This window comes from Ptychodera flava, chromosome 21 (assembly GCF_041260155.1).
Source record: "Ptychodera flava strain L36383 chromosome 21, AS_Pfla_20210202, whole genome shotgun sequence".
Classification (NCBI taxonomy): Eukaryota; Metazoa; Hemichordata; class Enteropneusta; family Ptychoderidae; genus Ptychodera; species Ptychodera flava.
Genome location: NC_091948.1, coordinates 32960820 through 32973822, shown reverse-complemented (window position 1 = coordinate 32973822; position 13003 = coordinate 32960820). Strand labels below are relative to the sequence as shown.

The window sequence follows — 13003 nt, the reverse complement described above, 5'->3', positions numbered from 1 at the left end:
CGAAATCATGTTTGCATGTCGCAAAAGGGTAATTTCAAACACTTTTGCAGTGTATGCACCGTCTTCTTTTTGTACCAGGTGACACTTTATGCAAGTATTCCCTGTTTTCTTGATACCACAAAAAGGTCAAAAAGGGGGACTTTGTCCCTTGAAAGGGAGGATAGCTGTAACGTTTCATAAATTATTTAGGCTGTACAAAAACTATGTTATCTTAGTCTTCTCTGCAATATACCGGTAGCATGCACAAACATTAGCTCCACCAACACATTGCAAATGTAGTTGACAATTGAACTTCACCTTAAGTCTTGACCAGACACCCAACTGTATCATAGTATATTACACAAACATACGGTTTGTCTAGACAACTTGAACGCTGGTCATTTAGACATGACTACGGAGTGGGTCAAGGAATTGTTTTTCAAATTGAAAAGAAAAATCAAGAGAAATGCAGTAAAAGTTACTGCTAATGCACTTTTAACAAACAGAATGGCAGACATTTTGAATTTCAAATATTTTAAAATTTTTGAGAAATCGATGTGTAGTCCAAATATTTTTTGCAAGGTGGCCGTCAAATTTCCTTGAGCAAGGCTAGAGTAAAAGTTTATTATTTTGATTTTCAAAGGAGTTTTGTACCTTAAAAGCCCCAGTTTCACCATTATATATAAACCGTATCTATTTTAGCCAGTAATGATGATAATCAATACATATTATTGTTTTAAGGTTAAGTAATATAAAGTCATAACAATATAAAGTCATAACACAATACGAGGAATCAATGTGAGATTCAATGTGGGCATGCCCACTATAGCATTTACATATAAATTAAATGGCGATAATATCAAGAAAATTAGGATTTGATTTAAACCATTTCCAAGAAGCCATTTGTGGTATTTATTTACAAAATTACTACTTGCATCCATGCTTGTTGCAAAGGCATTAAAATGAAGTCATTGATTCCCAGAATGCTCCATTTATTTATTAATAATTTCTTTATTGCAGCCTTTTTTTTCTGCATTACCAAAATGCATATTATGCATTTAGCAAAAAATTGCTCTTTATCACACAAAAGAACCTCAATTGTGAAACAATGACTAGATAATCTGCTTAATTTACACTACAGCCAAAGGGCCCAGAAATTTAACAGCAAATTACCCACCTATATAACAAGCCATAGAGTGAATCCCTTGGTGATTAAAGGCGGAGCCTCCCTTTAAAAGGATGCCAATTAAGGTATGGCGGCGTTCATCGTGTAAGTGGACACACAACAGGCAACACGTGGGGACACGCTCCAGACAATGCCACTTTTTAGTTTTCCCCGGCTGCAAAAACACAGACAGACTGCCAAGCAGTCAGCGTGAAGTTGCTGCCGATCGAACTCTGTGGTTATATTCAAAGTCTAACACGACTGGAAGACAATTTTTCAGGAAATTCAAGCGTTTGTGGTGGGGAATCAATGACTGTTGGCGATTTGAACCGACCGTCAATCAAAAGCTTGTATAAACTCTGTTTGCAGGATTAGCAAAATGTGACAAAAGGTTGAGATCAGTTTGTGTAATTAATGTTATAGAAATCAAACATCGTACTGGCCAAGTGTTTGACTGGGAGGAGAACTCCACTAATGCGAGAACCTGGGATTGAAAATTGCGGCTTTAAGTGCTTTTTATCACAACTGGAAGTTGTGATATAGAGGTGGCTTCAACCTGTGTTTGATGTCGTCCATTTCCGTAAATGACAAAAAGTCAGAAACTGCTGAACAGACTGCGTTGATATTTGATACCGATACATAGACTGGTTCCAAGGTTCCAATTCCGAAAAATGGAGCCAAACGGAGCGCCGGTTAGATAGTTTTGGGAAATTTCTAACCCCCCTTTTTATCTAATTGATTTTAGGGGTCTTTCATATATGTAGTTTTGGAATGTACACCAATCCTGCATTGTGGACTGTTTTATGAGTTGTTGAACAGAAATGAGGTTTTGATGAATGTTAGAAATATGCAGGATGGCTGATTTGAAGTATAAGAGATTTCTATGGTCTTTTGGGCATCAAAAGCATTAAAAAAAACATATTTCATAGTTTAGATTCTCACTTTTGAGATTACCCTAGGCATTTGTTAAGTAAACATCCTTGAGTCAATATACAGACTTTGACATTCCAGAGATTAACCTTTTCACCCCCAATTCCCTATATAGAGGTCCACACTTACCATTGATAACAATGGGTTTGGACCAAACCATGGTGGTGAAAGGGTTAAGTATCCACAACCTCACATGTTACAGTCTTTCACTACAATGGTATGGCCCAAACCCATTGTTATCAATGGAGAGTGTGGACCTGTCTACAGGAAATTGGGGTGAACAGGTTAGACAATGACGTTACAAGTTGTAGGTTAGTTATCAAGGTAGCACCAGCATAGAGTCCTGAGCATCTGTCCATGTGTTCTCACAGCAAATTACAGGGAAAAAAATTATTTGAGAAGTTTCTCTCCTTTAAATAGAAGTATATTACAATTTAAACCTGTCATGGATAGATTGCTCTCAAATGATCTGAAACAAAGTTATTGCCCATTAGCAACAAATCTATAGCAAGATTTATGTAAAGTTCATGAACTTACACAAGGTATTATACAAAAGATGACCATGACTTTGCTACTTTTCAACATTTATTTCAATCAGATTTCCCCAGCTTAGTGTATAATTTTGTAATCTTAATTACTGTCAACTTAGCTTTACTAACTTATTCATACCTCATTATTCTTACACTACTGTTATACCTTATAACCACAAAATTTCAAGAGATGCATATATGATTGTCACTTAACAAACAATTTACAAATATGTCTTCTGCTTTTTCTCCATATACATATACATGTCTCTTTTCTCGTAAAAATGAGCTTAAAATCGCAATGTGAAAAATAGTCTTTCAGCTATATGTTGCTCATTGACTTTGTGGTCTGTCTAATTCACAGTGAGTGTGGTTGTTGATAAATGCCGATAATACTAGGCGGTCATTATGTCCAAGCGCCATTTGCGGTATTTTTTAACATAATGACCATAGGTCATTATCACATCTGGAAGTTGTGATATAGGGTTAGCTTCAACCGATGGTGGACAGTGTCCATTTTCCGTAAACGACAAAAAGTCAAAAAGCGCTGAACAGACTGCATTGATATTTGGTAGAGATATTCAGACTAATTCCAAGGTTCCGATTCTGAAAAATGGAGCCAAACGGAGCAGCGGTTAGATAGTTTTGGGAAATTTCTAACCCCCCTTTAACTAATTGATTTTAGGGGTCTTTCATATATGTAGTTTTGGAATGTACACCAATCCTGCATTGTGGACTATTTAATGAGTTGTGGAACAGAAATGAGATTTGATGAATGTTACAAATATGCAGGATGGCTGATTCAAAGTATCAGAGATTTTCATGCGCTTTTGGTAATAAAATTGATAAAAAACAACATATTTAATGTTTTAGATTTCTCACATTTGTTATTACTCTTAACATTACAGACTTGATGACATAACTAGCTGCTGGACCTGTTTACTGGCGCATTGATTTAAAGACAAAGATCGTTTTATTTTGTAATAAGGACGTGTGATTTCGTAAAACATAGTCTATTAGCCTGGAAATGTGATTTTTGCGAATATTGCTTACCCCACTGACAAACAGTGTGGTTTGAAAATGGGCGGAATTCGCTACTTCGGGACTTTGTTTTCTGTGTGCATTTATTGACAAACTCCAAACCCGCAGCACCTACCCATTCAGTATTTCATGTACAGGTGTACCCAGAGATAGAGTAGTTTCACAATGTGCCAGTTGTGATCAAGTGCCATTGGCGCTATTTTTTGTTATAGTCATCCATGGGGGCTTAAAGATTGAGCTGTGTCTGTCCGGTCTATGTGTCAGTGTGTCCGTTCACACACATATTTCAGACAATCAAAGGTATCAGGCTCTTTCAAACGTGGTACAAGGACGCACTGTAGCATACATATATGTACATCATTTTGTTTTATTTAATGTGATCAAGTATGGCCCCAGGCAGCCATTATGCTATGTGTGTTTGTCCATTCACACACATATCTCAGACATGGAAAGGCCAATTTCCTTCTAAGTTGGCTAAAGGTTCATACACTGTAGGGTACATAAGTACATTTATTTTCTTTTAGATCATTTTATTCCTAGACGCTTTTTAAAATTTTACCTCTTTGCATTTTATTGGTGTTTTCTCGTAATTTTTATTTATAATTTACCTCAGCTCTTTTTTAGTGTTGTGTAAAGCGCATTGAGATTTTTAAAATGTAATGCGCTCTATAAGAAATAAATATTATTATTATTATTATTACATTTATTTTCTTTTCGATCGAATCAAAATTGGCTGTCAGACAGCCAATTTTGGCTATGATTGTCTGTCAGCTTATAATAATTAGCAAAATGATACCAAGACAAGAATAATGTTGTCTTGGTTGCAACACTTCAGTTTTTCTAGGTTAGCTGAAGTAACTAGGTATCTGAAGGGGTTGAATAACTGGGTAGGGCTGGTCAAGGCATAGTGCTAATGGTATAAGCTTTAAAGTAACATAGTGTCTGAACTGGTTGAAGGGAAAGGCAGGGAATATATAAACCAAACTAAACAAAATGACACACAAAACTTAAAGGTAGGGGACTCGATCCAAGGGATCTAGTTTGTTCTGGTCTGTAAGAGCACTATGAAGGTGTCATAGCCTTTTGTTTTCCATTGAAATTGTAATCTAGTAAGTAAATTTCATGGCAAGACAATCTGACACCTGAACCATGCCTTATAAGCAATGACTAACAAAGCACAGCACACCAATATTCTCCGATTGAGAGTGGCTGTAGAAAGATGATGGAGCATTACATACACAGATGATAGAGGAATTTACTTGATCGTATGCCAATCTACATCTAGGCACTAACAATGTAGTATGGTAGAGCTTGATAAATGTTACCTGGCTTTGCCAGCCAACCAAACGAAATTATACTTGTCAGGGTGGCAATTTAGTTTCAGAAAAGAAACAAATGTTCACAGAGCTGTTGAATCCGTTTGATTAATCAGCAAATTAAGTTCACTGATTATCTGGTGTTTTATACATTTGGCATGCACTTGAAAGAGGATGTGAAATGTACAAGCTGCAGTTGGTACATGTACATTTGTGTGCAATGCCTGTTTGGTAAATGTAAATGTGTGTGGTTCATATGCATGTATTTGACAGGTTGTAGTAGACTTGCAGCTCATAAATGGGAATCTTTCCAAGAAATACAGGCATCCAAAATGTCCTCCAATAACTTCCCAATATTTTTACTTTATCATTAAAAATGTCATGTATTTGAAAATAACTGGACTGGATGACAAGCAATTGCAGCTGATATTAGATATTCTGCAATGTACTGTAGACACTGAAATTAACACTATATATAATAATAATTAATAAATTTGCATGACGTGGGCAACCATATTGTTGATGTGACTTCATATTTAATATAAGGAGCAACGTCATCAGCTTGGACAACACTGGTTGTCAGTCAATATAGATGATCAGACCTGTCATTATGTATGTGCTGCATAAGAAACGCTTTATTGAGAGTTCATGTTTATGCATCATCGTATCCTGTCGAATCTTTCGTGGGAAATATATGTAGCAGAATAAAACACAATCATGAAAATCACCAAATTGAAAATGATTAAGACAACTTTTAAATCTCACCCTGTGGTTCAACCATTTATCAATGCTTGTGTTCTCCAGATTAATGGAAGCCATACTTTATTTAGGACAAATTTGGCTTTTTTTTCTGCAGTACTGGGTATCTTTTTGCAGAAATTTTAGCAATCACTCAAAATAACCGGGAAACAGGGGCAAGTAATCCTGACAGATGACTGTAATGATTCAGTGGGTAGATGTGTTATAGATTACCTCATTTGTACAGATAATCACTTGTACTGTCGTGAATATAGACAGGAACCGGAGATGTCACCGCAGTATAATTACTTCATACAAAATAACTGATTAGCCTTTTATAACTTACAAGATTAGTTTTAAGGTTTTATTTGCCATCTGGGAGACCTAACGATTGAGGTTGATCCAGCTGTACTGTACATGCATGCATCGTCATACCCTCGTTTCTCTTAACAGTTCTTTCTCAGGCGTGTTCAAACGAACATGTTTGAACTATATCACCGAGCTTTAATAGATCACAGTGTACCATGGCTGTCATACTAGCAGACTTTATTTTGAAGTTTTACTGCGTCCATATCACTGAAATAGAACACAACTGGTACGAAATGATGTACAAGGATGTATATTGCCATGCAATCCAATATTGCTGCCACATCACCAACACATAACTACTCGCTTCACCAGACCAGTTTTTATAAAGTTTACAAATAAGCTGTTGAATATGATATTCAAGCACACATTAGCTTGTTTCTAATATATCGGAAAAATAGCTACAAAACACTCTTTTTTTGCAACAATTTTTGATGGCTATGATGGAGGATAGTTTACAACAAAACATTTTTCTGATATATTTATTCATATCTTAATTTATTGCTTAATTGATTATAAGAGATTGCATAAATTATAAAATCATCAGTTTATTTCTCAAGGCCATCGTATCTGTTCTGTTACCAGTTTACCTAATTTTTAGAGAATATTAAAAAGGCAGAGATGCAAAGTCTGAAATGAAGCAATACTGAAAATTATCATGCACAGCTACTACTCGCCATCAGAATTGACTATGTTCTCAGATATGACAGAAAAGAATTAGGTATGTACAGCAAATTTGACTTAATTTCTGTTCTTTAGTTTCAGAGGATTGTTACAGCAGAAAGAAGAACTTGAACATAAATACCTGCACCTGCTTCAGATACTTGACAGTGAAAAGACAGCCAAGCTGTCTCTACGACAACAGTGTGAAGAGCAGATTGCAGAGATAGCAAAACTTAAGTTTGAGGTGAAACTTTAATTTTTGTCCCTTGCCGAGTTGAGTTTAGAACATTGACAGTTCCTTGTGCCTTTTCTTTTCTATTATTGGTATTGTCTCTTCCACATACGGAAAGTGTAGTGCCGAAAGAACAAGTTGGGAATGCCATAGGTGTGACCACGAGTGCCAAAGGCAGAAGGGACTGTTATGTGCTGCTGTGCCCTTGCCGACAACATCAGAGAAAACCCTGTTGTAACCCAACGCAGAGGAAATGATTGAAAGGTGAAGTGGTCGTAGGTCAGCGGGTCATGGCATGGCCAGCTGGAAATATACACCAACACATCCAGGGATCACTTTGGGGCGCAATAATGCGATATTTACGCTAAAAAATCAGAAAAATCGCATTCAGAAAAATCAATTGGGCAAAAAAGTCGCGCCGATAATTCAAATGGCGCGTACGTAATACCTTTACGCGATCTAAATTCATATATATTTGGCAGGTTTTCAGTACAGAACCACACATTGTGTCGCCGTAGAGAGCGCTATAATTACGCTAGAAAAAAGCTGTTGCAGAGTTACCCGTTTCAACAGCGTTTGTGATTGGTTGCCGACAGGAAGTTTTGCGTCCATTGACAAATCATTCGAGTCGATACAGCAAGTGTTCATTGCTGATGTACAGTGTGTTGTCGTCGCTCAACATGGTGCTTTCGAAGGAATATTCGTGTCCAGTACGAGTGGTAGTGCGAAGAATAAACGAAAATGCACTATTCTGGACTACTGTACTTCCGTTACTCCTGCACTAGAAAGTATGGATTCGATCGCCTCCGATTACAACTACACTCATGCAGTGTGACAGTTTTCAGACAGGGTAGTGAATTTCCCCCCAAAGCCATTTCATAAACATGATAAATGACGAGCACAACGAAATCTTATTATCATACCTTTCGAAACTTTATTGTGTTTATCCTCAAACTGTTAACACCGACAGAAGTGGCATTTAGGGGGGCAAAGTTGCCAAATTTTTGCCCCCATGTTGACTGCGTGTAATCGGACTGCTATCGCAGTAATTGGACGTCGTATTTTGAATGTGATAAGGGGCTAAATATTGATATTTTGAAACTTCGAACCCCGATTTTCAATTTCAATGTGTTTAGAAAACTATATGGAAATATTTCGTGATAATTAGTTACGTTTAATCCATGAACGACGCAACTATATTTCAACGTGTATAGCGCTTATATATCGGACACGGGCTGTCCCTGTGTGTTGCGTTCGACACCTCGTATCGTACGGTGTGGCTAACTTCACCAAGTTTGTAGTGCCCGAAATAGCTTCTACCAAAAAAAAAATCCAAAATTGGACGGCAGCGTCACCTGACTTAATACCCCCGGTATGCTGTAGCATGACTTGTAAACGCTATCAAAACGGAGCGAAGTGAGTATAACGAACAGCATGTCATTAAATGTCTGAAAACTGAGGTCGTCCGAAAACTGTCTCATTGAGTATATTGTTATGCAAATTAACCAATATGCAGAAAATCAGGGAAAGTTAGGCCCGGTTCCCACAGATTTTGAAATTCTCCCACTGTTTTTTTTCATGTGCGATTTTATCTCATGCCTTTCTTGAGCCAGGGTAATCCCTGCACATCATGGTGAAAGCGGAGCAGCTTAACTTAACCCTGTCAATACATGTTACTCATAATCAATAGCAAGTCGCTATGTTGCTATGATATACCTTGACTATTCAGTGCCTTTGAGGATATTTTGATTTATAGATTGAAAATAGCTTGTCAATGTTTTTATGCAGCTAAACAGTGTCTTTTGTTGACTGTACATACTGTATACATAAGGTATACTGTATACTGTGCCAGTATTGATTTCCTATGTTATTATGATCTAAATGTACCTTTTAGTTCTTAAAAAAACATATCCTGATGTCAATATTTCATAACATGTTAAGTTACGGTTATCCACATATCTATCTATTGTTGATAATTTGTTGCCAAACAGATGGCAGTACAGTGCAGACTAATTAATTTTTTTCTACTTTGCTACTTTGTGCATCATCCATTATTACCAACAAATTTCTTCTGTGCTATGTATCGCTTTATTCCACATAAAGGTAATTTACCAAGCACTAAAACGTCTGATCTTTTCTCATTCCTACTAGATTCAATTTTCTGATTACCTGTCTTGTAATTTCTCTGTCACATGATTCAGTCATTCTCTAAAGCCACACGATGAGCCATTCCAACCATTGTCATCATACTTAATGCCTCTTATAACCACAGTAGAGATAACATAATAATTATCATCATACTATTTTTTAATGCATTGATCCATACTGTCTGTATTCAGAGTTAATGGCCAGTAATTTAGTTCAGGGTTATGAACAAGCAATACCACTGGGCTTCCATAATCACTGTCCAGGCTCCACTTTGTACATCACAGCAATCATATTACAGGGTTACAGGAATATCATAACAGTTAAAAAACCAATTACCCATGTTGCCCTACCCAAGCAAAATCATCAATGGTTTACTGGCTTGGAATTTAACTGTATGTTTCTCAATGGCAAGGATTAAGTCTGTTTATTAATTATAGCGAGAGTTTCTGTCACTTTGCTTCCATAGAAACTGCCTTAGTTTATAAATTTGCAGGTGAATAAATCAGATTGTAAAATTTTTTTAAAAATTATCTGAAAAATATGATACTATCATTTATTATATCTTAGAGTGCTAAATGATTATGTGTACCTTTTTGTACTCTTTCTCAACGGTAACATTCTCATCCCAGAATGTATATATTTGCTTGAGAGCAACACTGTGTCTTTGTTCTTACAGATTAATGAACTGAAAAAGCAAGAGAGCAAAGAGGTATTTGGCATCACATACAAAATAGAAGAATCAGAAGATATCAAGAAAATCAAAAAGGTGGGAGGAGAAGTTTGTTAGTTCCCACTTAAAACGTCAGGGGGACTTGTAGGTTTTGTCATGTCCGTGAGTCTGTCCGTCTGTCTGTCTATCCATCCATTCATGCAAATTTCTCAGAGATGCCTGGAGCAATTTCATCCAAACTTGGTACAAGCTTTACTATACCTATGTCATGCGTGCATATCAATGTGTTCATAACAATTAAACTGCACAACAACTGGTTCTATCATCTACAAATTGGTGTTCCTGGTGTTGTAACCTTTTCAAAAACTATGGTTTTCGTTTCTTTTATTCATCATTTTTTAGCTCACATTTGGTATACGTATATATACCAAAGAGAACTTGTGGTAAATCGGTAGCGTCTGTATGTCTGCATGAAAATATGTCAGTATGTATGTATGTATTTGTGGATGTGTGGATGTATGGCCATCCACATCAAAAACTCCAAAACTGCGGGACCTACCACCTTAGAAATTGCGTATAGTTGCACCCACGGGTGAAGCTGTGAATTTGTTAAAATGAACATGTTGGTGTCAAAAATATGCAAAGGAGGTAGAAAGTCAAAAGCCTTCAAATTGTTTAAAGGTATGGAAATCGATCCCAGGGCCTAGGAGTGGCACATGTAAAACAGTATGTATCTTTGCGTCAGAGGCGGAATAAACTATGAGTGTATCTATTTATCCAGGAAATCTTAATCCCGACTGCTATGTTTGTACGCACATAGAGCCAGTCGACGTTAGGGACACAAAAAACAACGAGGAGCAAACAGGCAGTGGTTTTGAACAAAATCAATGTACCGGTACTTCACCGATGTCTGTAACTCCATACATGAAAATATTCGTAGCTTGACACACTTTGAACATAGCTCGTAACAAGGGACAGTGGAAAGCCCATGGAACTACGTGTACAACTATAACAGCCACTCATGTAGTTGGTGCACAGTGAAGATTTTTCCGATCAACAACTTTGACGGATGGTGGACTGACCTTTCCTACCGCAATTGTATCTCCCTCGATTCAGCGCAAAATTTTCGTATGGACTATTGATGCGGTGTTTACAGTTGTTACGTGGTGGTAAATCCTAGTCGTATTTACGACTGCTGCGTAAACAGTCACTGAATAAACTTTGCACGCATTTACGAGCACTGGATATTTTTACCGTTTTTAATCAAAAACCGTCCATATACGCGTATGACGGTGACAAAAACAACACAAAGAATCTGGCGTATATTGTTACTGAATTACTTTGACCAAAAAAAATTCACCCAAATGCCGAACGGTGATCATACAGAACTCTGCAGGTTTCTGGACTAAACGACCCAAAACCAACCGGATCTCAGTCAACTGTGCCAGGCTTGTCGGCTACTCTATCAGCGTCAACTCAAACTTTCACTCAAGACAACTTTACCCCACAAACTGGGAATATGCTAAATTTACCTTGAAAAAAATTCAAACTGTGTATCGTATTGAAAAATTTTTACCGGCGCCTCGGAACAAATTAAAAAACCAACAAATCCCAACAGAAACAGTGGAATGATCATTAGTGTGCAAGGTCGCTGTATTTTATGTCAGGGTAAAAAAAATTCTAGCTTTGAAATTTCTGGACGGTACAAAAGGTGGAGCAGAATTAGACAAGATTACGACCAATGTGTTACCGCCGATGGTACATAACGTACTGTTGATGGCAGGTAGTTAGGTGTCCAGTGAGAACACGAATCCTAATATACCACGGCTGTTGATTTGAGCTGCCTCCGATCGAAAATTTTCAACACAAAGACATGATATCAATAATTTTGCGAGATTATAAGTACTCGCTGTCTTCTCGCCAAATAGCTACGATCAAGATCATTATGATAGAAGCAATTGACCGCCAAACACCTGCTTGCTGGTCTTATACACAACGTATAAAAATTGATTATTCCTGCTGAGAAATACGACAGCAAATATTGCAATGTGAATTTCTTACTATCTTCCTCGCAATGGTTTTACATCTGTGTCTATTTTATCACGGCCACTGGACCATTTCTGACGATTTTACTAACAAAGAATCAGTTCACACTCATCGTGGGAACACATGGCAAAGACGTTCAAAAAAGTTTCATCACATGAAAGATTACCGTAATCCCCGTTTCAAAGATGTAGGAAATGTATAATGTGTTGTTCATCTTGAAAAATCCCGAACTGCAGCCTTTAAATACAAATGTTTTTTTCTTCTGAACAACTTCCTGACAACTTGACAAGCACACTCCGGTCATCACATGACGGTTGTAACCGTACATGTGCTGCCGCCAATGGAGAATCAAAAGACTTCAAATGAAAAGTCAAAAAGTATAGAAAACATATCAATATCCAAGCATTGTAAAACAGAGTAATTTTGATAAGGTCAATTTATTGTATATTATGAAAAATCTCCAGGCCACTCGGAACAGCGTAAGATTATGATCTCACTCGTTCGAATACTACACTCACACGGTAGGGTAAAAATGGGAACTCAGATCGTTATATACTGCTTCCGCCAAGCGAGTCCGCTTAGCTAAAGATGGTGAAATGACCATAATTATTATTGCTAGTCTCTGTAAATTTTGCCGACTATTCGTTAGTAGTTGTCGAATTTCTTGAGTTTGTCCGAAAACTATTTCAGTGAATGACGTACGTTTCGAGACATCTGAGTGCGAACGCAATATCGATATCGCGATAGCAAAATCGGTTACAGACAATCGAGGAAGAACGTAAGAGTCTATAAATCTGCGAATTAAATGAATCCTAAGTTACTATGAAAGTAAAAAAGGTAATGTGTGCTCTTGTTGGGAAAGAAAAGTTGATTAAGATTTTAAAAAATCCGTCAGATAGTAAAAAACAAGCTCAGAAAAACGTATAGAGAAGAACGACATCACGGCGATCTTCAGACCTTTCATCATGTTTCAGTCTGAACGGTCAACATTTGGTGCTATAATCTATGTCAAGTGTCTCTTTTTGGTCAAATCTGACAGAGATGAAGCAATCGCGATTTAGTTTCATCGCCCCGACTCGACCCGACAGGAAATAATGCAGCTCATGGGCACCTGTATAATCGTGGCGTGAACGTATCCAATGGCCGTCCACTGCATGGGCCATTGACCGTGCATCGCCAGCA

At 37.3% G+C, this 13003-nt stretch overlaps 1 protein-coding gene across 2 annotated transcripts in view; it reads left to right on the top strand.

Annotated features, from left to right (window-relative positions):
* The window catches only part of LOC139122058 (ras-specific guanine nucleotide-releasing factor 2-like), a 130421-nt gene that overhangs the window by 64224 nt on the left and 53194 nt on the right, over positions 1 to 13003 (top strand). For both annotated transcript variants that reach the window (XM_070687436.1, XM_070687435.1), the window contains exons 3-4: positions 6822 to 6969; positions 9782 to 9871. In XM_070687436.1, coding sequence (XP_070543537.1) covers positions 6822 to 6969; positions 9782 to 9871 — 238 coding nt within the window. The remainder of the gene's footprint in view (positions 1 to 6821; positions 6970 to 9781; positions 9872 to 13003) is intronic.